The 24,513-nt window shown below is 47.6% G+C and overlaps 1 protein-coding gene across 4 annotated transcripts in view; it reads left to right on the top strand.

Moving 5' to 3' along the window:
- The first annotated feature begins 18,290 nt into the window (after positions 1–18,290).
- Positions 18,291–24,513, top strand: part of RUFY3 (RUN and FYVE domain containing 3) — a 76,422-nt gene continuing 70,199 nt past the window's right edge. For all 4 annotated transcript variants that reach the window (XR_005882392.1, XM_040967330.1, XM_040967333.1 and 1 more), the window contains exon 1: positions 18,291–18,692. Coding sequence is in view for 3 of the 4 variants with exons in the window: in XM_040967330.1 (XP_040823264.1) it covers positions 18,356–18,692 (337 nt within the window). In the remaining variant the exon portion in view is untranslated. The remainder of the gene's footprint in view (positions 18,693–24,513) is intronic.

Genomic DNA, 24,513 nt, shown 5'->3' on the forward strand with positions numbered 1-24,513 from the left:
TCCGTGGTGGTTGCTGTGTATACTCACTTCTGGTGAAAATTTGGTGCAATTACTACTAGGAAGTGACAACTGTAAGTGGTAGCAAAACGGGTAACGTTTTTAACTGCCTTGTCTTTTACAGAAGATTATTAAATAAATTTATAGGAAGAAGATGCTGAAATAACTAAAGGTGATGCAGGATGGGAGATCAGAGCAGCAGTGAAGGAAGGCACTGAAGCAGTCTCCCTGTGTCTCGGGGTTCATGCGCTCAGTGCGTGCTGACAGCTGGAGGGGTGCAGTTAGCAGCAGGTGCTGGTTGGGCGTCTTCTCATGAAACCCTTGGATCACCTGATGAGGTGGAGGTCTCCCGGGACCACAGATGACAGTGCTGACGTGGTGGGAGGTTAACTTTGTAAAGGATGCCACCTGCCTGGGAGCCCAACACAAACCAACTTCATTTAGCTCCTCTCTTCCAGCCCTAGCGTATAGCTGCTGCTTTCTGAATAGCACACATGCCAAATTTTCTTATCTTGTTTTTCTGTAGATATATGTGTGCTGGGGGAAAATATGCCTTCCAAGATACTCTGTGAGCACTGTATTTATACATATTTTCTTATTCCTCATAACCCTGTGTGGTAAATCATACTAGCCATATAGAAAAGTATAGACGTTGGAGTTAGAGGGTGATTTCTTTTTATGCGTATAAGGAGTAAGTGAATTGATGTATGTCAGGTACTTAGGTAATCACCCAGGCAGTGTTGGCTTACGTAGATGGTACCGTATTGTGAACCTGGCCTTGTCTGACATGAGTTACCACAACTTGCTAAATGTTTACATCCTCTACGACTTGTGATTATCTAACAAACACTATTTTAGCACTGGGGTGTGCTTGGCACAGTCCTCGTGCATCCATGGTAAACTGACGCAGCATAACCGTATTCACTCACGCGTGCGGTGGCTCTAGGGGCTTCAGAGAAAAGCCCTGACAGTTCATTACCGATATCAGGGATCAACTCAAAACAACCTGTTGTATGGCAGGTATGGAAAACCAAGGGTTAAGAATTAAGGTAGGGCCTGGCACGATGGCGCAGTGGTTAAGGTCCTCGCCTTGCTCACACGGGATCCCATATGGGCGCAGGTTCTAATCCCAGCAGCCCCGCTTCCCTTCCAGCTCCCTGCCTGTGGCCCGGGAAAGCAGTCAAGGACGGCCCAAAGCTGTGGGACCCTGCACCCATGTGGGAGACCCAGAAGAGGCTCCTGGCTTCAGATGGGCATAGCATCGGCCATGGCGCTCACTTGGGGAGTGAATCATAGGACGGAAGATCTTCCTCTCTGTCTCTCCTCTCTGTATATCCGCCTTTCCAATAAAAATTTAAAAAAAGAAAAAAAAGAATTAATGTAGTTTGGGCTAGCCAATGTCTCTAAGCCACAATTTCTCACTATAATCTCTATGGAGTTACATAAACATTCCCCTTTAGAAATGAATTTGATTTGCTTTCATACCTCTAAAAGCTAGCTACAGCCTGCCAAAAGCAAACTGGAAAGCTTTGTGATCGGGAGCCAGCACAGCAGAATAACACGCTATTCCTCAGGCTGCGGTGCTGGCATCTCGCTTGAGCTCTAGATCATGTCCCAGCTGTTCCACTTGCAGTCTGGCTCCCAGCTTATGGCCTGGAAAGCAATGGAAGATGGCCCAAATCCTTAGAACCCTGCACCCACGTGGGAGATTAGAAGGCTCCTGCCTTCAGATCAGCTCAGCTTCAGCCATTGTAGCCACTTGGAGAGTGAACCAGTGAATGGAAGATTTTCTCTGTAATTCTGCCTTTTCAATAAAAAAAATAAACCTTAAAACTAGCTGAGATAACATGAGTGATTCTATTTACATAGCTCACACAAAGGGAATACTTAATATTTCTGAAGAATTATAAGAATTACTTGTTTTTCCTTGCTATTTCTGTGAAAACAAATTACAATCATCTCAGATAACAAAGAGGTGCTTGCCATTTTCCTTGACTAAAATCACAATGAAAAACACTGAATAATAGATCATTCTCAAAAGTGTAGGATTAAATTAGAATTTCATGTGTTTAAGGTGGAAAGATGTTTCAAATAGGGCCTAGCACAGCAGCCTAGCGGCTAAAGTCCTTTCTTGCACATGCCGGGATCCCATATGGGTGTTGGTTCTAGTCCCAGCAGCTCCACTTCTCACCCTGCTCCATGTTTGTGGCCTGGGAAAGCAGTCAAGGACAGCCCAAAGCTTTGGGACCCTGCACCCTTGTGCAAAACCTGGAAGAAGCTCCTGGCTCCTGGCTTTGGATCACTGCAGCTCTGGCCATTGTGGTCACTTGGGGAGTGAACCATCAGACAGAAGATCTTCCTCTCTGTCTCTTTTCCTCTCTGTACTTCTACCTTTCCAAGAAAATAAGTCTTTAAAAAAATTTTTTAAATGTTAAAGATGTTTCAAATAATAAGTTAAATTGTATTGATTATGCATTCCTGTTTTAAATGCTTACATTTTTCCTTTGGAGTTCAAGAAAGCATAATAAAAACAACATTTTAAATTTTGTATAAGGTATAGTCTCATGTCAATATTCCTGATATAGTTTAAATTTTTTTAAATTTACTTGTTTTTATTTGAAAGGCATATTTACAGAGAAATAGAGAAAGAGTTTCTATCTGCCAGTTCAGTCCCAAAATGGCCGTCTGAAGCCAGGTGCTTCCTGGTCTCCCACATTGGTTATAGGTCCCAAGAACTGTCGTCCTCTGCTGCTTTTCCAGACCATAAGCAGGGAACTGGATCAGAAATGGAGGAACTGGGACTAGAACCGGTTCCCTTATGAGATGCCAGCACATGCAGGTAAAGGATTAGCCAATTAATTGAGTCACCACACCTGCCCCTGAACATGCACACTTTAACTGTGTTTCCCAAATATGTGTGTGTTCAAAAAGGCTTATTTATTTAATTGGAAGGCAGAGTTACAGAAAGAGATCTTCCAGCGACTGCTTCACTTCCCAGATGGCAATAACAGACACGGCTGGGCAGGGGGCTGACTGGAAGCAGGGGCCCAAGAAATTGGGCTATCCTCCACTGCTTTCCAGGCACAGGAGCAAGGAACCGTACTGGAAGTGGAGCAGCCCGAAGTCTTGGCTGATGCCTGTCTGGGCTGCCTGCACTGCAGGTGGGGGCAGGACGCTGGGCCACAGGCTGCTGGGGCTACCCGAGAAGCACATCAGAGGACCACTCCGGGGCCTCACTCCAGCTTCCTGCTAGCGCAGAGCCTGCTGGGAGGTCAGGGCAGGCACAAGGATGGCTCCTGCCATCCACACAAGAGGACTGCATTGCAGCTCCTTGCCTTGGTCCTGGCCCAGCACTAGCAGGCGGGAACATTTGAGGAGTGAACCACACGTGAGTGCTCTCTGTCTCCCTCACAAAAGAGGAAATACAGTGACCCTGAGTAATCAACATGTATTAAACTACAAAGAGCAAACAAAAAATGGGTAGGGGGAGTAAAATGTTCAAGGAAAATACTATGGGGTATCACGAGTTTGATCTTGATCTAGATTAAATAACCTCACTATACTATTTTCCTCACTTAGAATAATATATGACTGTTACAGCCCCTGAAATAACCTGTGTCAGGAAATTCCACAGAGTTAAAAGGTACGTTTATTTTAACAGAAAAAATTTGTAAAGATGTATTTATTTTTATCTGAAAGAGTTACAGCGAGAGAATGAGACAGTAGAATGTGTCCACTGTGTTACTCCCAAATAGCTGCCGTGACCAGAGCCAAGCTGATCGAAGCTGGGAGCCAGAAGCTACTTCTGGGTGTCCCACGTGAGCGCAGGTGCCCAAGGCCATCCTCCACTGCTTTCCCAGACCATAGCAGGGAGCTGATGGGAAGTGGAGTGTCCAGGGTTCAACCCAGCCCCCATAAAGGATGCTGGTGCCACAGGTAGAGGATTAACATGCAATGCCACCACACCAGCAACACAAAAATTTCTCGATATTTTGTTTCGGTTTTAGTTATTTTTTCTTTTTTTTTTTTTTTTCATTATTTTTTATAACATTTAAAGTGACCAGACTTCACATAATTCAGATAATTTTCAAACCCATGCAAATGTGGGGTCTTCAAAAAGTTTGCCGGTCTAGCACGGTAGTAGCCTAGCAGCTAAAGTCCTCACTTTGCTTTCACAGGGATTCCATGTGGGCACTGGTTCGTATCCCAATCCTGCACCCACATGGGAGACCTGGAAGAAGCTCATGGCTCCCAGCGCTTCGGATTGGCTCAGCTCTGGCCGTTGCGGCTGCTCAGGAAGTGAACCAATGAAAATAAATAAATCTTTAAAAAAATACATTCTGAAAAAGCTATCCATGGATTTTGCACCAAAATTAATTCCAGTTCCACGGACTTTGGATGGCCAGTAGCTCCTGGCAGGTGTTGAATATTTGATTACAATGACAACTACTTCATAGAAAGATATAAAGCTAATTTACTCCACCTGAAGGAGTGGATGTTCTCTGTTTCTATCGGAATGCCTAAGGATCCCTGGGCACATGTTCAAATGCAGATCTTTGTCCCGCCACCACAGAACCTGAATTGTCTGAGCTCGAGTAGGGCCCAGGAGAAGAGCTACTAACAAGGATAGCAATGAAAGTAATCAGCAGAGTAATATATTATGTAAAGTGACCAAGGAGCACTGTAAAACGGGGAAGTTAGCTCCAAGAATGTGTTGAAAGCAATGAGCGTTCCCCGAGAACTGTGGCGTTGGATCAGCCACTTTTACATATTTAAAGGGGTCTATCTCTCTAACCAGTTCAGCAAATAAAAATACTGAGCAGCTTAGCTCTGTTTCACTCATTAAACTCCGGAAACCAGGACTACTTTCATATTTATCATATTTAATGGAGACAGTGTCAGATGGTCAAGGTGGCATGTTTGTCAATGCCTTTTTGAGTTTTAATATACAATAAACAGCATAAGTCTTAAAAATCTGGTTCAGTCTTTAGCAAACTTACTTATCTGAATCTAGTGGAATTCTCACTATCACGAGAAAAGTTCTGGGTAATTTTACAGGTTTAGACCAAAGGTGAATGTTCCTGTTAAGGCATTCATGTTCCTGGCTCACAATTCACCATGCTTCGCTTCTCTTCCACCTGTGCTTCCATTGAATTCAAGCACCATGGTTAAGCTTTGTAGGCATTTTGGCTACAAATAAAAAATATAAAGAATTCATAGCTTAGCTGTTGTAATACAAGCCACAAATGCATTAGAACTCTGTTCGTTTGAAAAACCAAAACCAAGTGTTGACTTAGGTTTTGTAGGTTGTTTATAAAACACATTTATCAGTTCATATATCATTACCCAAAAGTGACCAAAGAATATTTGCAAAAAGTAAGAAAAAAGATCATCAAAACATTCCCTTTTTTTTTTTTTTAATGGGAAGAAGCAAGCCACTTTTTCAGATTAAAAAACAATTGTATGGCCTGGTAAGATAGCTTAGCAGCTAAAGGCCTCACCTTGAACGCACCAGGATCCCATATGGGCACCGCTTCTAATCCCCGCAGCCCTGCTTCCCGTCTAGCTCCCTGCCTATGGCCTGGGAAAACAGTTGAGGATGGCCCTAAACCTTGGGACCCTGCACCCAAGTGGGATACCCAGAAGAAGCTCCTGGCTCCTGGCTTTGGATCAGCTCAGCTCAGCTCCAGCAGTTGCGGCCACTTGGGGAGTGAACCATCAGAAGAAAGATCTTCCTCTTTGTCTCTCCTCCTCTCTGTATATCTGCCATTCCAATAAAAATGTTTTAAAAATCTCTAAAAAAAAAAAATTGTAACACAATATTCTGTGACAAACAAATGAGGGAAGACCCAAGAGTCACAATAACTAAAGCTGGACAATAGAAAAGCCAACTCCAGACTCTTCTCCCTTGTTGCTAATTTCACTCTGCTCATTTGAGCTAAGGCATAAAGCAGCAAGAGTACAACTGATTCCAAACTCCCAGAAAGAATGGCAACAAATTAGTCCAGTTTTTGTCTTTAAAGATAGTTACTTATAATGGCTGGCAACTGTAAAATAAAACATCAAATGATGGTGTAATGCTTAAGCTCCTTACCTTCAAGAAAATAAAACAACAACAAAATAGAAAAACAAAACAAAACAAAAAGATTCTTACCTTGAATGTGCCGGGATCCCATATGGACGCCAGTTCTAATCCCAGCAGCTCCACTTCCCATCCAGCTCCCTGCTTGTGGCATGGGAAAGCAGTAGAGGACAGCCTAAAGCTTTGGGACCCTGCACCCATGTGGAAGACCAGGAAAGAAGTTCCTGGCTCCTGGCTTCGGATCAGCGCAGCACCAGCCATTGCAGCCACTTGGGGAGTGAATCATTGGATGGAAGATCTTCCTCTCTGTCTCTCCTCCTCTCTGTACATCTGCCTTTCCAATAATAATTAAATCTTAAAAAATAAATACAGAGGGACTGGCAGCGTGGCCTAGCAGCTTAAGTCCTCGCCTTGAACGCGCCGGGATCCCATATGGGCACTAGTTCTAATCCCAGCAGCTCCACTTCCCATCCAGCTCCCTGCTTGTGGCCTGGGAAAGCAGTTGAGGACGGCCCAAAGCTGTGGGACCCTGCACCCGTGTGGGAGACCCAGAAGTTCCTGGATCCTGGTTTCGGATCGGCATAGCACTGGCCGTTGTGCTCAGTTGGGGAGTGAATCATCAGAAGGAAGATCTTCCTTTCTGTCTCTCCTCTCTGTATATCTGACTTTCCAATAAATAAATAAATCTTAAAAATAAAATCAAAAATGAGCAATTTCTAGTCTTGTGGAAGTGTGCCAAGTTAGGAGTTAGGTGCTGACGTCATTGCACAATGGGAGAAGATCAAGGCAGTGCGAGATGAAAAGGCAAAGAATCAAGGATGAGGCTGTGTAAGAAATAAATATCAAGGAACCTGAGTGCTCGTCAACAAAACACAGCACCATCGACAGTTACATTTATATTGGAACTGAATCGAAACTGGGTAAAGAAGCCTTACTAGGAGAAGCAAAAACCAAAACAAAACAGAAAATCCAACACACACGCATTTTGACACTAGGTTGTTGTTTTTTTTTTTTGAAACAAACTCTAACAGTGACCTTTTAATATGCTAGTTTCAAGAAACTCTTTATAAAGCCTCATCTACCTCAAAAAAATGTTGTGGAGTTAAAATTTAAACAATTAACTTCAAATGTCAAAAGCTCATTCCCTTCGTTCAGAGCTATTTCAAAACTCAAAAAGTTGATTACTATAATTGCTTAAAGACTGAATTGCAAAAACCAAAAATAAATAAATAAATACATGAAATTTTTAAAAGTAAACAAACAAAAAAGACTGAATTGCAAAGTATCATGAAAATTATATGTGATGCAATAAGGTATTTCTCATTATCAAAGGCATACAAATTTTTCAAAATATTCAAAAGTTTTATCAGAAAGAAGTTCTATTCAGGGCCCGGTGCAGTGGCCTAGTGGCTGAAGTCCTCTCCTTGAACATGCCAGGATCCTATATTCCTGGGGGCCCCAATTCCCATTCAGCTCCCTGCTGGTGGCCTGGGAAAGCAGGGTGGGGACCCTGCACCCACATGGGAGACCTAGAGGAAGTTCCTGGTTCCTGGCTTTGGATCAGCTCAGCTCTGGCTGTTGCGCTCACATGGGGAGTGAATCATAGAGCAGAGGATCTTCCTCTCTGTCTCTCTTCCTCTCTGTATATCTGACTTTGCAATAAAAATAAAGAAATCTTTTTTAAAAATGCCATTCATATCTTTCTCTTTCAATCACCTTATCATTGTGTTATGGGAATCTATGGGATTAAGACAAAAAAACAACAAAAGATAAGTCATTCCAATTTACTTCAAAATATTGGAAGAGTGAGTTAGACAGCTGAGCACAAAGTTGTGCAGAATGAGATTTATTTTAGTTTCCTTGCCTCTGGGCGAAACAAGGTGCTGGCAGAAGCATTCTGGTGCAAGCCTGATTGCTGAGGAAGGGAAAAAAGAAAAATCAACAAATAAAAACAAACCAAAAGAATGCAGGGGCACAGGAACATCACAAAACCTAGATCAATCATGTAGCAGGCATAATGGAAAGAATTAAGCAGTAACAGGCTCTTCAGAGGCCAAGAGCTGGTAGGGTGCTCTCAGCATCTCTGAAGCACCCATTTATTTGGCTCATGTTTGTATATTAACTGAGATTGGATTTTCATGACTGGAGGAAGAAGATCACTCAAGTAGATAACAATATTATTAACATATAGATTTCAAAATATATATTCAAAAGAGCTACAGAATGCATGCATAAGTCAGAGTGGGTGTGGATTGGTGGGGCTTTGCTGCAGCATCAGCCGGCAGAGGCTGGCATGGGGCGGGAGGTTGGGGGCACAAATTCTATCTGGTTAAACTGCAGAACCACCTGGAGAGTGCATGGATCTGGGAGCTGGCCCAGTAGGGAAACAGTGGGCACCTCCCTCTTGGGTTTCCGCTCCCACTGGTAAGCATGAGAACCAGGACTGGGGCAGGAATGGTTAGACAGAGAATGGCACCCACCGGCACGTGTGTGGGCTGGATACTGTGGCTAGTTGGGTTGAACTAGGCTTCAATGCCCATTGACATGTACAAGAGCTGAATGGGATGTGGGACAGACTAGAGAAGTCAACTGTACATACTGGGAAGCAAGGAATCCAGGCAGGGGCAGGCCTGGTGGGAGTTATTGGGAGTTGCCCCAACTAGGCTGCACCTCTCACTGGTTTATGTGGCCAAGTGTGTGGTGGGTAGAACTGGGCTGGGTTGCAACACCCACTAGTTTGCATAGAGGGCAGGGCTGGAGACAGAACTGACCCAGCAACCGCAATCACCAGTGTGACTGGGGCGACAGACTGTGCCAGTCTCTGTATTGGCAAGCACACATAAGAATCAGGTCTGGCATCTCCTCAGGTCCAACTGAATCACTGGACTCCAAACTTCAACCATGGAGAAAATTGCAGGATCCTTGGTCCGACCGTGGAATGCTTGTGTCTGATTTGGACCTCTTCAGTGGCTTAGACGAAACAGTGGATAGCATGGCCAGTTGCACACGGAGGATACGATGGTACATTAGAACCTGCCGAGGATACCTGGTACCAGAACAAAGGACAGGGGACAGAACAAATTGATCAACTACCCCAGCCATAGGTTGGCAGTGAGAACGTAGGTAAATGGAGACTCTAAGATGGACTGTGACAGCCAGTGGATTCTGGAGAGATTTCATTGTGCCTGTAGTGGCGAGACCAGCAGCAATTCAGAACAGTTGAACTATAAGTCACTTGAGCAGAGCCCTCGGAGCAGGCCCTACATCAGGGACCCTGGGAGGGTTGGGAGGCTGCATGTGGCTTCTCCCCTTATCTCTCCTCTTCCCCCAGATACAAGAAGGAAAAAAAAAAAAAGAATGTGAAAACAATGGTCTTACCCACTTTCCTCAAGCCCTTGACCCTTTGTGCCCTAATCAACTATGTAAAGATTATCAACAAAATAAAAATATATAGAGAGAAAAAAAAGCTACAGAGAGACTTTCTACCAGCTTTCACTCCAGGTTGCTATAGGACTCAAGAGAAGAAAAGCACATTCCCCCAAGGAGAGCACAGAAGGTGGTACAGTTCTTTTTTATTTTTTTCATGAATATCGGGGTGGGGATGGGAATTAAGAAGGCAAGGCAATATGAGGGATGTGAAATATGTCCAAGCACAGTCACAGGCTGAACAGGCATGGCAAGATAATACTGCTGTGGAGGGCCCAGCTGCGAGGCCTAGCGGCTAAAGTCCTTGCCTTGAATGCACCAGGATTCCATATGGGCGCCGGTTCTTGTCCCAGCAGGCCCTGCTTCCCATACAGCTCCCTGCTTGTGGCCTGGGAAAGCAGTCGAGGATGGCCCAAAGCTTTGGGACCCTGCACCAGTGTGGGAGACCCGGAGGAAGTTCCTGGATCCTGGCTTTGGATTGGCATAGCATCGGCCGCTGTGCTCCCTTGGGGAGTGAATCATTGGATGGAAGATCTTCCTCTCTGTCTCTCCTCCTCTCTGTATATCTGACTTTGTAATAAAAATAAATAACTCTTTTAAAAAAAAATACTGCTGTGGAAATGGGGAGGAAGCCATCAGGCAAGAGGAAGGTGGTTTAGAAAGACTTATCTCAGGAATGGAGACCTGATTCCTGGCTTCCAATGAAGATCCTGATTCCTGGCTTCGGATCAGAGCATCTCCAGCCATTGAGGCCGCTTTTGGGGAATGACTCATCAGACAGAAGATCTTCCTCTCTGTCTCTCCTCCTCTCTGTGTATATGACTTTCCAATTTAAAAAAAATGCAGTGAAGCTTCAGCAACATCATCCAGACATGAAATGCTAAGAAGACCCAGAATAAATTCCTCCAGTGCAGGCCTGTCTACAATCAACAGGAAATATCATTTGTTTGCTATTTTTTAACTTATGCTCTGGAAAAAACTGAGTCAATGGCAGCCATCAAAACCTAGTGATTTAGAACAGTGCAATTATAATAATAAATGGCCCAATTTTCTGTATTTCTGTTTTTAAAGATATTTTTATTTTTACTGGAAAAATATTCCATCCTCTAATTCACTCCCCAAGTGGCCACAAAGGTTGGGGCTGAGCCTATTCTAAGGCAGAGGAAGCCTGTTCTGGGTCTTCCATAAGGGTGCGGGTCCCAGGGCTTTGGGCCGTCCTTGACTGCTTTCCCAGGCCACAAGCAGGGAGCTGGATGGGAGGTGGAGCAACGGGGACATGAACCATTGCCCTTGTGGGATCCTGGCATGTGCAAGGTGAGGATTTATTTACTGAGCCATCCTGCTGGGCCCAATTTCTGCATTTCTTAAAATAAATTGAACATGAAATCTTAAGTTGAGTACCTTGTTTTCAAATTCAGCTTGTCTCAAGTACAGTGTGAAACAATTTAAGAGAACCATTATTTTAGAATCATGATAAATATATATATATCAGTATTTATGTATATATATGAATATACACATATGTATATACACTAAAAAGAGAATATCACTCTTCAGGTAGTATCTTTTTTATTTTTTAAGACTTTTTATTTGAAAGAAGGAGGATGTAGGAGGGAGAGAAGAGAGACAGAGATTTCACCTACTGGTTCATTTCCCAAATGGCTGGAAGCTCCCACATGAGTGGCAGGAACCCAGGAACTGGCCATCTTCTGCTGCTTTCCCAGGGAACATGAGCAGGAAGCTGGATGAGAAGCAGAGTCCAGTGCGGGACCCCAGCATCACAACCTGCCCCAGGCTGGATCTTCTCTGAGGCATTATTATCCATGACACTGCTCTTTTAAAGGTTCTGGTTTTTTTTTCTTCTAAATTTTATTTATTATATTTATTTTTAAATTTTATTTTTTATTATACTTTCGACAATCTTTACATCGTGAATTAGGGAAAAAAAGGTTCAAGGGCTATAGGGAAGGGGTAAGACTATTATTTCCATATTGTTTCCTTCATGTATCTCAGGTAAAGAGGGATTTTTAAGGGGGAAGTCCCAACCAGTTTCCCACCTACCCCAAGTCCCAGATGTGGGGCATGCTCTGAGATACTTGCCCAAGTGATATTGATAGTTCACCATTTATGAATCGCTGCCAATCTTGCCACTCCAAACACGATGAGGTCGTTGAAGAATCCACTGATTGACATAGTCCATCTTAGAGTGTCCATTTACCCAGTATTTCGCTGCCAACATATAGCTGAGGTGGTTGATTGACTTGTTCTGTCTTTTGTCTTTTCATGGTTAGGGTCCTGAGTCCGGCATTTCGATTGAGGAGATCCCCAAAGAAACTTTGAGGTATTCCCAGAACAGATTCTTGTGTGTTCTAGCAAGCACAGGGCCCAGCACCGTCCATCGCTCCAATCAGCTGGTGGTTGCAATTGCTGGGTTGGTTCTTTTTTCAGCCCTGACTTCCACTGGAACCAATGGGTGTTGCAGTCCAGCCTGGTTCTGCCCTGCACATACTTGGCCCTCACATAAACCAGTGGGAGCTGCAGCATAGTCAGAGCGACCCACAATAAGCCTCACCAGGCCCACCCCCTACCCTGGTTTGCCAGTCTGTGTAGCAGACTAGTCCAGTCTGTCCCACACCCCATTTGGCTCTTGTACATGTCGATGGGTATTGAAGCTTAGTTCTATCTAACCAGCTCAACTATCCAGCCCTCATGGATGTTGTTGAGTGCTTCTCTGTCTAGCCACCACAGCCCCTTCCTAGTTTTCTTGCCCTCCCGTGGGAGCGGTAACCCAAGAAGGAGGAGCCCACTATTTCCCTCCCAGGATTCTCTCACTCCCAGAATATGCACTCTCCAGGTGTTTCTGTGGTTTGACTTGACAGAACTAGCCCCCAGTGCCAGCTTCTGCCTGCTGATGCTGTGGCTAAGCCCAAACAACCCTTACCCACTCTAATTTTGTTTGCACCAGTAGGAACAATCAGCCCAGCCTGGCTTTTCCTTGATCTGGTCCACATGAGGTGCACAGGTGCTGTAGCCCTGCTTAGACTGGTCTGCCGCCATCCCAGTCCACGCTCTCCAGTGGGAGTAGCTGTCCAGCAAAGGAACCACCCTTTATTCCCCTGCCAGCTCTTGCCCCTCCCTTTCTGGTTCTCACGCTTGCTGGTTGGGCGCTGTGGTCACATCCTGTACAGGCAACCTCACCTTGGCATTCCGTATTGTGCACTGGTTTTTGTCGCGACCAAATCTTGCTCGACCCACACTCTGTTCTGGTGCCTGGATTTGCCAGTGATGACGTGAACTGATTCAGCCTGGTCTTCCCCCAGCCCATGCCAAATGTATGCCAGTGAGAAACTTTCCATGGCCTATTCTGGGCTGTTTCCTATCATGCTTCTTGCACTTACCTGCAGGGATTGTGTCCTGCCAGAGGAGTAGCCCAGGCTCCTCCATCAAACCCCTCTCAATGCTAGATTTTGTGCATACCAGGGGGTCCATGAGCCAGACCTACTCAATCCACCTCCAGTCCTAGCAGGAATAGTGGCTTTTCTTGACTGACCTTCAACCCAATCTTGTTCTTGCTGTTGGATGTTTCAGCCCAGCCATGGCTCACTCATACCCACATATGGCTCATACATGGCTCAGTAGGGGTTGAGAACTAGCCTAGTCCATCCCACATCTACCTTGGTCCTCAAGGACACTAGACAGTGTTGGGGTCTGGCCTGCCCTGGTGCATCCAGTCCCAATCCACACTTATGCCAGGGGAGACTGCAACCGTTTCCTAATCAGAATGCAGTCCCCATTCCAGCCCACATGTCCATAGCTGGGAACCTCAACTCAGTTAAGGTGTCCCCTTAGCTCTCAAACCAGGCCTGTTCCCACCGTAGATCACGTGCATGCCTGTGTTTGCTCTGACTCAGCTTGGCTCAGCCCCTCACCTGTCCTGGCCTCTGCCTTAGACACTGTGGCTTAGTGTCCCTGGCTTACACAGACCAGTAGGTGCAAAAGCCTAGCTCGGCATGACCTGTGCTCCATGCCGGTTTCTAGTTTTGCTTGTGGGCTAAGGTTTGCTCAGTCCTGCCCCGTCCACCCTGTTCCATTACCAATTCATACATTAGCCAGCTGTTGGAGCTACTTTTCCCAGCTTGTCCAACCCCCAGGTCTGGACCACATGTTCACCAGCGGAAGCTATGACTCGCCAGGGGTGTTTCCCAAGTTCCTCCACTTAATCCATTCCCCGATCCAGTTCTCATATATACCAATGGGTTTTAGGCCAGTGCCCAGCACAGTCTGGCCTTCTATTTGGCCGTGTATGAACTGGTGAATGTTGCAGCCCGGCTCACTCCACACCCTATTCAGGGTGCACATTCGGGTGCTGCTGCCTTGACCAGTCCAGACTGTTGCAGGTTCCTTTATCTGTGATTGATTGCATGCTCCTTGGTCACACTGAGCTTAGTCCACCACCACCCAAACTCTTGAGATAACCAGTGGGGCTAGAATTTCCACAGGTTTGGCCCACACATCCCCCACAGAATCTACACCCGGATATGGTTCTCGAGTGCTAGTTAATGTCATGGCCCTGCCTAATGTGACCCGTCTGCTGATCCATCATCATGCCAGGTAATAGGATATGAATCTGCTGGACAAGGCCTGAGCCTTAGCTTTTGCATGAACTGGTGTTTGGTGCTCAGCATTGTTAAGCAATTACAAATTTTTCAAGGGAAGAGTTAATGTCATTGGGAATCTTTAGGATTGACTCACATCCCAGAAGCACAGTGGGTTCAACCTAGAGCTACCTAAGCAGCGATTCAAAGAACCAGGCCAGGCCAGGCGGCCAGCAAGCGGTGCCTGATGCCAAATGGCTCACTGGCCACCCAGGGACAGCTCACCACGTGCACATGATGGCTGGCAGGTGGGATCCAGGCATGAGATGCCCCGTCCTGAGACCCACCTTAAAGGTTCTGTATATAATGTACTACATTCTAACTACCCATCCTTGGGATCACCAAAGTGTTTAAACACAACCACAGACAGCCTCAGTGCTAGGGTGCCAGGGGGTTTGTCCCTTTACAATATGGGACAGCACTCTGCCCGGTTTTCAGGGAGTAGCATTGGTGTTTAGACTTGTTTTTATCGTCTTGGCTTCCTTCAGTGTGTAGCAGCTGAATCAGCCCTTACGTCACTGCAGCTAATGCAGAGCTGTGGTTTTATTATTGATCCAAGAGCTAAAAGCATAAGCAGCTAGGAACTTGGAGTCCTAGCCACCTTTACAGAAGCAGCTCATAAATAGCCTTGCCTGTAAATTTTAAAGGACTCGTATTTCAACTGCTTTTCTGTACTCCTTACACTGCCACTTAATTACTGACCTAAAGCATAAGTGGAGCCCTTTTTAAAAGCAGGGAGGCACACAGGAGCAATACAGTGCACGACTCCACCTCACATCACAGGCAAGTGAGGGAGTTGAGACAGTGTGGTTGAGAAGGGGAGAACTAAAGAGTATGCCCGAGTCAGGCCAGGCACCCACCCCCACGGGAGACCTGGGCTGGGCTAACACCCACCGACACACATGAAAGCTGGGGCTGGGGGGCATGTTGGGTGGGGCTAGGTCACAGCACCAGAGCAGGGATTGGGCCACATCAGGCTGAGCCACAGCACCCACCAAAGCGTGGCAAATCAGGATCTGGGGGCAGATTCTGCAGGGGACTTGTGGGCTCGCCTCAGTGGCACTACAGCACCCTCCAGTGTGTGCAGAGAGCTGGGGGTGGTGATTGACCATGCCAGGCTGGACCTCAGAACTCATTGACTCTCAAGGGAGCTCGCTTAGGAAAAAGGAGATCTTAAGATTTTCTCAACCCTAGGTACAACAAAGCCAGTCTCAAAACTATGAAAGCTACTCAGATAACACCCGGGGAACATCTCACCCATTGCAGTCTCTCAGGCGTCATCAATGACTGTCCCTCATCCCTTGGTGCTGATGTAGTTTGACATGACAGCAAGCAGCTGCTCTCTCCCATTCCCCACAGCAGACCATGAGAATAAAAAGAAAAGAACTGAAACATTTGTCTCACTACCTTCCTCCGTTTCTGGGCTCTCCCCACCCTAATTAGAGACCCACAGATGCATGCATTTCTCTAAGCTACGTAAAGAATATATTTTTTAAAAATATTTATTTTTTATTGGAAAGTCGGATATATAGAAAGGGGGAGAGACAGAGAAGATCTTCCATCGCTGATTCACATGGCAAGCAACCACAACAGCCGGAGCTGAGCCAATCTGAAGCCAGGAGCCAGGATCTTCTTCCAGGTCTCCCACATGGGTGCAGGGTCCCAAGGCTTTGGGCCATCCTTGAATTCTTGACTGCTCTCCCAGGCCACAAGCAGGGAGCTGGATGGGAAGTGGTGCAGCAGGAACTAGAACCAGCACCCATATGGGATCCTGGTACATGCAAGGTGAGGACTTTAGCTGCTAGGCTACCGCACTGGGCCCAACTATGTAAACAGTTTTACAAATAAAATTTTAAAAATTTAAAAAATAGGGCCCAGCGCGGTGGCGCAAGTGGTTAAGGTCCTCGCCTTGCAAGCCCGGGATCCCATATGGGCGCCGGTTCTAATCCCAGCAGCCCCGCTTCCCTTCCCATACAGCTCCCTGCTTGTGGCCCGGGAAAGCAGTCGAGGACGGCCCAAAGCTTTGGGACCCTGCACCCATGTGGGAGACCCGGAAGAGGCTCCTGGCTTCGGATCGGCATAGCATCGGCCGTTGTGCTCACTTGAGGAGTGAATCACCGGACAGAAGATCTTCCTCTCTGTCTCTCCTCTGTATATCCACCTTTCCAATAAGAAAATAATAAAAATAAATCTTTAATAAAAAAAAATACACATCCACCTCGGGGCAATGTTGCTCAACTATGTAAACAAATATTAAAAATAAAATTTAAAAAAAAGGAAGAGCTGACCTCATGGAGATGTTTCCCTAGGGGTAGGTATCCTGGCTAACAAGGAGGGGGAGCTGTCAGACTGGCAGCACTCCATCCCTTGCTGAGTTGGTGACTCCTCTGGCTGATGCTGGGAGTGTCCTGGGAACTGTTTCCAAGCACTCTGCTCTTCCGGTCACGCCCCAGTGGGATAGGCGTCCTTTCTTGTCAAATTCTTCTCTGAAAGATCACGAGCCATTTCTATAAAGAAGCCCAACAGGGACCTATGATCCTTAAGAATGTCTACAGGCAAGAGAAGAAATTCACTTAGGGGCAGGTTTTTAATGCCAAACATCTGGAAACTTTTTCTCAAGTCAGTCCATAGTTCAGAACCCTAAAAGGCAAGTAAACCCGTGTTTTTATTAGGACGCTCAGCCCGGTCAGGAGGGCAACAAAAAGGCAAAACAAACCTGCAACATTCTAAAAACAGCCATGAAAACACTTTTATTTCTGCCCAATTCAGCCTTTTATTATTAATTGTAAGGTACAAACTATTTGTCAAAACGATGAAACATTACCAATCATAGCAATTTAACCTTATGTTACACTCACAGCTGACTTATCCGTATTTAACAAAATCTTTTTCTAGGACAGGTGAATTACTCCAGCAGAACTGGGATCAACAGGTCAGGAAAATGCTCCCAACTAGTATGATTCTATCAAATTCTCTAAGTCTGCGTTGAGTTAGCATCTTATAAACATTTCCCATTCTTTTAAATGCTTTTGGCTTAAAAGACCTGAGGAAATGACCCCATTAGAAGTCTCCCTGTCACTTTCTGGTGGTAATTTGAAGAGTAATATATAGAGAATAACAATGGCGATATTTTCAAAAGGTTTATTTTTTCTTTCAGAAGAATACGCTACTACTTCTGCAGAAGCAAAGACTCCACAGAGGAAGGGGAGGCAGGCGGGCAATACGTTACACAACAGTGATTTTTAATTACGAGTCAACATGGACTCCATGCCAGCATTTTGCAACCCAAACACAAAAGCTAACCAGCTAGGAATCCAGGATAAAGACCAACTTAACACCGTCCCTTTTAGAGACACAAATGTTTACTTGCAGGAATAATCAGGGATCCAAAGATTGGCCCTAAAAGCCATGGTGGGCCATTGCTAGCGAGACCCAGGCATAGGAAAGTGAAAACTGTCCACCTGTCACGGCCACTTGTCCTCGGAAATCCTGAGTGCTTGGCTTACACTGCTTTTAAGCGCAACGGCAGCCCTGGCGACCAGGCAGCCCAAGCCCAGAAAGCAAATACAAGATTTCCACACCACGCACATGACAGGGAACAAAAGACAAGGTCTAAGGGAGACACCCACCTCCAGCTTATCACCTAAAACGCTCATCCATCAAAACCGCGCATCAACGGTTGAAGTTCCAAGCGTGCGAAAAAAACTAATGACATCGTTTTCCACCGGGAGTGGGGGAGGGAGACGGGCGCTTTCCTAAAATTCGCTTTCCCCTGTCCCTCCACCCCAGGCTTTGTGCCGCCTGCTGAAGTGGCAGTTCAGGTGGAGCCGCTGCGCGCCGTCTCGTCGGTACTCCCACCTTCCCAGCACCTAGGGGGCCAACACGGCCGCCCCAGGGGCCCGGGCGGGGTTGGGCGGGTCAGCTCGCCACCGGGCACCGAGTCCTCCCGGGGTCGGGAGGGAAGCGGAGGGCGGGGAGGCGGGAAGAGGAGGACGCTGCCCCCTAGGGGAGCCGAGTCGCAGGCTGGGGGCCGGGCGGGAGGCAGGCCGCGCCGTCGGGCTGGGCGGTCCCTCCTCCGGCTGACTCGGGCCCCGCGCGGCCGAGGGGAAAGGTGGTGGCGGCGGCGACGCGCACCGGACGGGGCGGCTGCTCCTCCGCGCACGAGTCGGAGGCGGGACCCGGGAAAGGCGCGAGCATGGCCGAGCCACCACCACCACCGCCGCCGCCGCCACCCGCCGCCGGTGCCCGGAGTTGCCCTGAGGAGCCGGCGAGGGGCGGGGAGCGGCGGCCGGAGGAGCGCGAGGGCGAGGCGGGGCCGCCGCCGGCCTCCCCCGGCGGGCAGTCGGAGCCGGACTCGCCGGTGGCCGCCCCCTTCTTCCTGCTCTACCCGGGCGATGGAGCCGCCGGCTTCTCCGCGCGCCCGCCGCCGCAGCAACAGCGCGCCTGGAGGACCCCGCCGTCGCCGGGCTCCCCGCTGCCCTTCCTGCTGTTGAGCTACCCGAGCGGCGGCAGCGGCGGCGGCGGCAAGCACCGTGAGTGGCGGGCGGGGAAGGGGGCACTGGGCCGGGGAGCGCCGGGCCGGCCCCCCGAGGAGCTCCGCCTCCCGCCGGGGTGGTGCGGGGCGCGCCGGGCCGGCCGGGAGGCGGGGGGCGCTGGGGACGGCCGTCTCGGCGCGCGGTGCGGGCTCGGGGCGCGGGGCTCGGGGAGGCGGCCGCGGTACCGCGCCTCACGTTCCTCCCCGCCGCCAGGCCGCGGGCTCCCTGCTCGGGCCTGCTCGCCCTCCCTGCCCGGGCCGGGGCCCTCGCCTGCCTCCCACGTGCTCACGCGGGGGCGTCGAGCGTCCGCCTCCCCGGCGCCCGATCCCAAGTCGGGGCTCATCCCGGCGGAGGTGTGGGGAGATCCCGCAGCCCCGCCACCCTCTGCGGGCTCGGACTCCGGGGCGGGCGCCAAGTAGGTGTGGCCGGCCGCTCGCGTCAGGGGGTGCTGGTGCCCTTCCGAGCGCACTCACTCGGTGTCCATAAATAGGACGGACTGGGCTCCGGAGATGGGGAGAGCCACTCCGGGCAGTGCGCGAGATGAGAACTGGACGCGTGGCTCTGCAAGGGCACCTCCCAGTAGTCTGGCTTTTGTGAGGAAAAGGCCTCCGCCTCGTTAAGATGCCGTGGTCTGAAAGCAGACCGTGTGAAGACCCTGGGAGGAGCGTGAAATGCGGCTTACAAAGCCAAGATCCTGGGGTGTGGAAATGTGGCTGACACGCCAGGCATGACAAATACTTTGTTCTAGGAGTTCTGCAAAGGGAGAGAAACTTGCTTGGGGTGTTGAGGAGAGGCGCTTGTCAGTTTATTGTTGTGTTGTTGTTGTTAGAGCAGCAAATGGATAGCTCATCCTCTCAACTCACTTCTGCAATGACAGTAACTGCCCGAGGGCTGGAGCCAGGACTCTGTCCATGTGCACCACGGGAGTAACAGGGACTCAGTGACCCTGCTGGCTCCTGCCAGGTCTGCACTGGGGTTAGGAACAAGAGTCAAGAATCAGACCCAGGCGCCCCGAATGGGCACGGTTGTGTTAAGCACAGGCCACAGACCAGGACACCTGTTGTTTGAGTTGGTGAAGCAGCTGGATGCATCTGTATGATGAGGTGCTGGAGGTCGGTGTGAAGACCTGCCTTCCTGGCCTGCCAAGCTCGTGCTCTTGAGTTGGCCAGCAGAGGTCCTGATGTGGGAGAGGGTTTATTGAAGGGGAACAGTGCGCTGAAGTTACTTGGATCCGGCTAGTGTTAACCTTATCCATCACTGATGTAAAGTAGCCAGTATGACCCAGAAATGCGAACGCCCTGCAGAAATACAGAAACAACTTTCTAGGTAGCTTAAGTAAAGGGCAGAATCTTCTCAGCTACTTCCTGTTGTCTAGAATCTGCCTTCTGCTTTGTGCAGGAGACATACTGCTGTTCCATGTGTGATAGTTGGGGCACAATGCTTGTTGAACTCCTTTTCCTCTTTGTTTTGCTGGGTTTATCTGAATTATAGTTCATTTGGTTCCTTCTTCCTCTTAGTAAAGGTTGACTTTATTCTTTAAAGTGTCATAAGGAAATTGGAAGCTAAGATCAGTGTCCGGGGTACTGGCCTGAAGTTTTACAAGTGATCTTTGTGACCTTATGGTACTAGGAGATGTGTGGTGTGCTTTGTGAGCGTGTAAAAGTTTTAGTGTGGTTAGTGTTGTGCCACGGTAGGTAAAACTGTCCCCTCTGGTGCTGGCATCCCATATGGGCACCAGTTTGTGTCCCAGCTGCTCCGTTTCCCATCCAGTTCTCTGCCAGTGGCCTGGGAAAGCAGCGGAACATGGCTCAAGTACTGGAACCCCTGCACCCACAGGGATGTTGGGGACGAAGGTCCCGGCCCCAGCCCGGCCCAGCCCTGGCCCTTTTGGTCATTCTGGTGGTGTACCTGCAGATGGAAGGCTTGTCTCTGTGTCTTTCTACATATGACTCACTTTCAAATAAATAAACCAGTCTTTTTAAAGAAAAATTTTAGTATTGTTCCCATGACCTTTAATTCTGAAATAGTTCCTGAATGTATAAATGCCCAAAAAATTATTGGGAAAATACATGTCACACTTCCTCTTCATTTAAAGACCAGTCACTAAAAATATTGAACACTAGCAGCAAATTTTTTTTCTACTGCGTATTATTCACATTGTAAAGTTTGCTCAAGTAATAGTAGTTCCAGACTTTGGGGGGAGAGTTATATGAACTCCATTAAAAAAAAAAAAAAGATATATTTGAAAGATAGAGCTAGAGAGAGATCTTCCAAGTGGTGATTCACTTCCTAAGTGACTACACTGACCTGGACTTAACCAGCCAGGAGCCTGAACTCCATCTGGCTCTCTTACCTGAGCTGGAGGGTCCAAAGCACTTGGGTCACCTTGCCCTGCTTTTTTAGGCCGTCAGCAGGGATCTGGATTGAGAGTAGCAGAGCCGAACTCCAACCTGTGACCAGAGGGGTGCCAGCATCCAAGGTGGACGCTGCTGTACCACGGTGGCCACCCCAATAAACTGGTATTTGTTGTATTGCCTTTCAGTTCATCTTTGTCTACACTGATTGTCACGGCTGAGCGTTACTTCATCAAGTAGTTCTCATGTGGGGTATTTGGATTTTCACCTGTTGCTTTTGTACAAAGATACTTCCTAAGGCTCATGGGGAAAAACAACTTTAAGTAAATTTAAACTGGGGCTAGTGTTGTAGCGTAGTGTATTAAGCTCCTGCCTTCAACACTGGCATTTCTGTAAGGACAGTAGTTCAAGTCCTAGCTGCTCCACTTCCACTGCGGCTCTTCTGTGTGAGAAAGCAGAAGATGGCTCAACTTGCACCCCTGTGGAAGATCTGGAAGAAGCTCCTGGCTCCAGACTTCAGCCTGGCCCAGCCCCGAGTATCGCAGCCTTTGCAGAAGTAAACCAGTAGATGGAAGATTTCTGTCTCTGTGTCTTTCTGTCTGTAACTCTGCCTTTCAAATAAATAAGTATGTAGGAGCCGGTGTGTTGGCATTGCATAGCAGAAGCCTCTGCCTGAGGTCCCAGATCCCGTGGGTGCTAGTTCAAGTTCCCAGCTGCTCCTCTTCCAGTTCAGCCTTGCTTATGGCATGGGAGAACAACAGAAGTTGGCCCAAGTCCTTGGGTCCCGCATCCACGTGGAAGACCTTGGAGAAGCTCTTAACTCCTGCCTTCAGCCTGGCCCAGATCCAGCTGTTGTGGTCATTGGGGTGGGAGCCAGCGGATGGAAGATCTTTGTCTCTTCTTATCTCTTTCATACTTCTGATAAAAAGAAATAAAGATACATTTAAAAAAAATAGCAGATGAACATTTTGGCAGATGATAATTTTTTAAAAGATGTAAACATTTGAAAGTCGGAGTTACAGGGAGTAGAAGAGGCAGTGTGAGAGAAAGAGATCTTACTTCTACTGGTTCATTTTCCTGGATGGCTGCAGCAGCCAGAGCTGGGCTGGGCTGGAGCCAAGACTCTCATCTGGGTCTCCCATGCGGGTCCAGAGGCTTGGGCCACTTTCCACTGCTTTCCTAGGTTGTTAGCAGGGAGCTGGATGGGAAATGAGCAGCTGGGACACGTGGACCAACACCTATAATCCAGGGCAGGTGTTTGGCTAGGACCTGAAAGAAAGCTGCCTGCCTTATTGGAGTGTCTGGGTGTGAATCCTGGCTTTGTTGGGGAGTCCAGCTTCCTGCTGGTGCACACCCTGAGTCATAGCTGGAGGGATTAAGCCCTGCCCTCCATCTGAGAGCTTGGGTTGAATTTCCAGCCGCAGCACGGTTGTGGGCATTTGGAAAGAGAGCAGGCAGATGGGAGCTCTCCTTTTCCTCTCTGCCTCTCATATAAATAAGCAAAAATATTTTCAGATCCACACGTATTTCTTATTTCATGGTGCCCTTTCCCCTGTGATGTGTGACCTCCCAAGCCAGTCTCTCACCAGTTAAAGCTGCTTGAATGCTGTGGTGCAATACCTTAATAGCTTCCTTTTCCCTTCCTCATGTTAGAAGCTGTCCTGGTGGAAGGACAGGGTGGCCAGGAAAAGGTTTTTCCGGAATGGAAGAGGTACTCCCGCTGTGTGCAGGATTACCAGCTTTAGTCTCCAGTTACTTTGTGTTTCCAGCTCCCAAAAGCTGCAGGATGCGTTTATGTTTGAGGCAACGCCACGCAAGCAGTGCACGTCTCCACTTGTGCCTTTTCTCTTCCAGTTAGAGCAGGGTACAAAAAAATGTCCCACTCAGCAGGAAGCAGCATAACTTTTTGTATTGTGTGTACTTTTTTTGAGATGGAAGATACACTGGAAGTGGAACAAAAAATGAATTAAGCATTAAGAACTACTAGCAGTGTTACTGTGAGTGTCCACATCAAAGTTGGGTCCACTGACACGGATTGCAGAGCATGAGGCATTAAGAAACGTGGGTCTCTCCCAGCCCTTCAAGAACCTGTCGTGGGGGAAAGACTATCCACATTTACCTATAGACCCGGCAATGAGTGTCTTAGTGACAAAAATTTTATATTTGTAGCTTCATTTTTTGAGAAGTTGCAGCAAGTTCATGGGAAATGCATATTTTGAAGAAATTATACGAGAATTTAAATATTCTTTGCACCTGAATAAACTTAGCTTTTGCTATTATTTTCTACAAGTTTTTTGAGGTCCCTGTGTGTGTGTAAACAGACATGCAGATGTGTGTACATATCATGTGTGCATAAAGATATACAGGTGTATGTGAGTGTACATTTATGTGTGTGTGATTTTACTTTATATTTCATGGACCTTCCCAATTGCTGTTATTGATTCTATCTCATTTTTTAAACTAGAAAGTACTGTAGTAAACATATAGGAGTTAAATGCACATTAATCACTTCCTTTGCTGTATGCTTTTTAAAATTTTGAGTTGACAAGTATACTTGATTCTGTTTTATAAATATAGTTATCTGCCCGAGCTGTGGGATATAGAGGGAAGTGAGAAACCATCAGAACCCCAAAGTCCCAAGCTTTCTCCTTCATACAAGTCGATTTTGAAACGACAGACTGATGTGTGCCTTTTCAGAAGACACTCTCGTACATCCAGTGTAGATTAGTGCCTGTCTACAGCATGGTGAGTCACAAGCCTGTTGGCCTTCACCTGTTCTCTGTGTATTAAGAAAAACATTTTCTGATCCACAAAATGTTACTTTATGGATCAGTAGATGAGAACGTCCAAACTGAAAATAAGAGAAGATGGGGAAAAAAGCCTGTAAGAACTGTGTGGCTGCTCCACTTCTGATTCAGCTCCCTGCTAGTGGCCTTGGAAAAGCAGTAGAAGATGGCCCAAGGGTTTGGGGCCCTGCCAGGCACATGGGAGACCCCAATGAAGCTCCTGGCTCCTGGCTCCTGGCTCCTGGCTCCTGGCTCTTGGCTTCTGGCTTCCACCTGACTCAACTCCACATCTTGTCCCCAGGTGGATGGGATCTGTCTCTTTCACTCTGAATTCCAAATACATAACTAATCCTTAAAAAAATGGAGGCAAAATTAGTTGGATAAGATAATGATTTCTTTGTTAACTATTTTTGAAGCATTCCTTAACACAAGAATTGGCTAAAACATGGGCTGGCCCTCTATGCCTGAGTAGCAGGCCAAGATAAATAAAAGTGAAATATTGTATTAGAGAATTTTGCAGGGCGCCATCACTGTTGACTGTGTTCTTTCGCAGTGCCAGGTGGCGCGTGCACAGGCTTTGCAGGTCTGTCTTGGCAGACAGTGGTGCGCCATACGCACCGAAGAGCCGGTTTGAAAATAGGGGCAAGAGGGCCCGGCTAAAGTCCTCGCCTTGCATGC

This window comes from Ochotona curzoniae, unplaced genomic scaffold (genome assembly GCF_017591425.1).
Source record: "Ochotona curzoniae isolate NIBS_2020 unplaced genomic scaffold, NIBS_Ocur_1.0 scaffold_4506, whole genome shotgun sequence".
Taxonomy (NCBI): Eukaryota; Metazoa; Chordata; class Mammalia; order Lagomorpha; family Ochotonidae; genus Ochotona; species Ochotona curzoniae.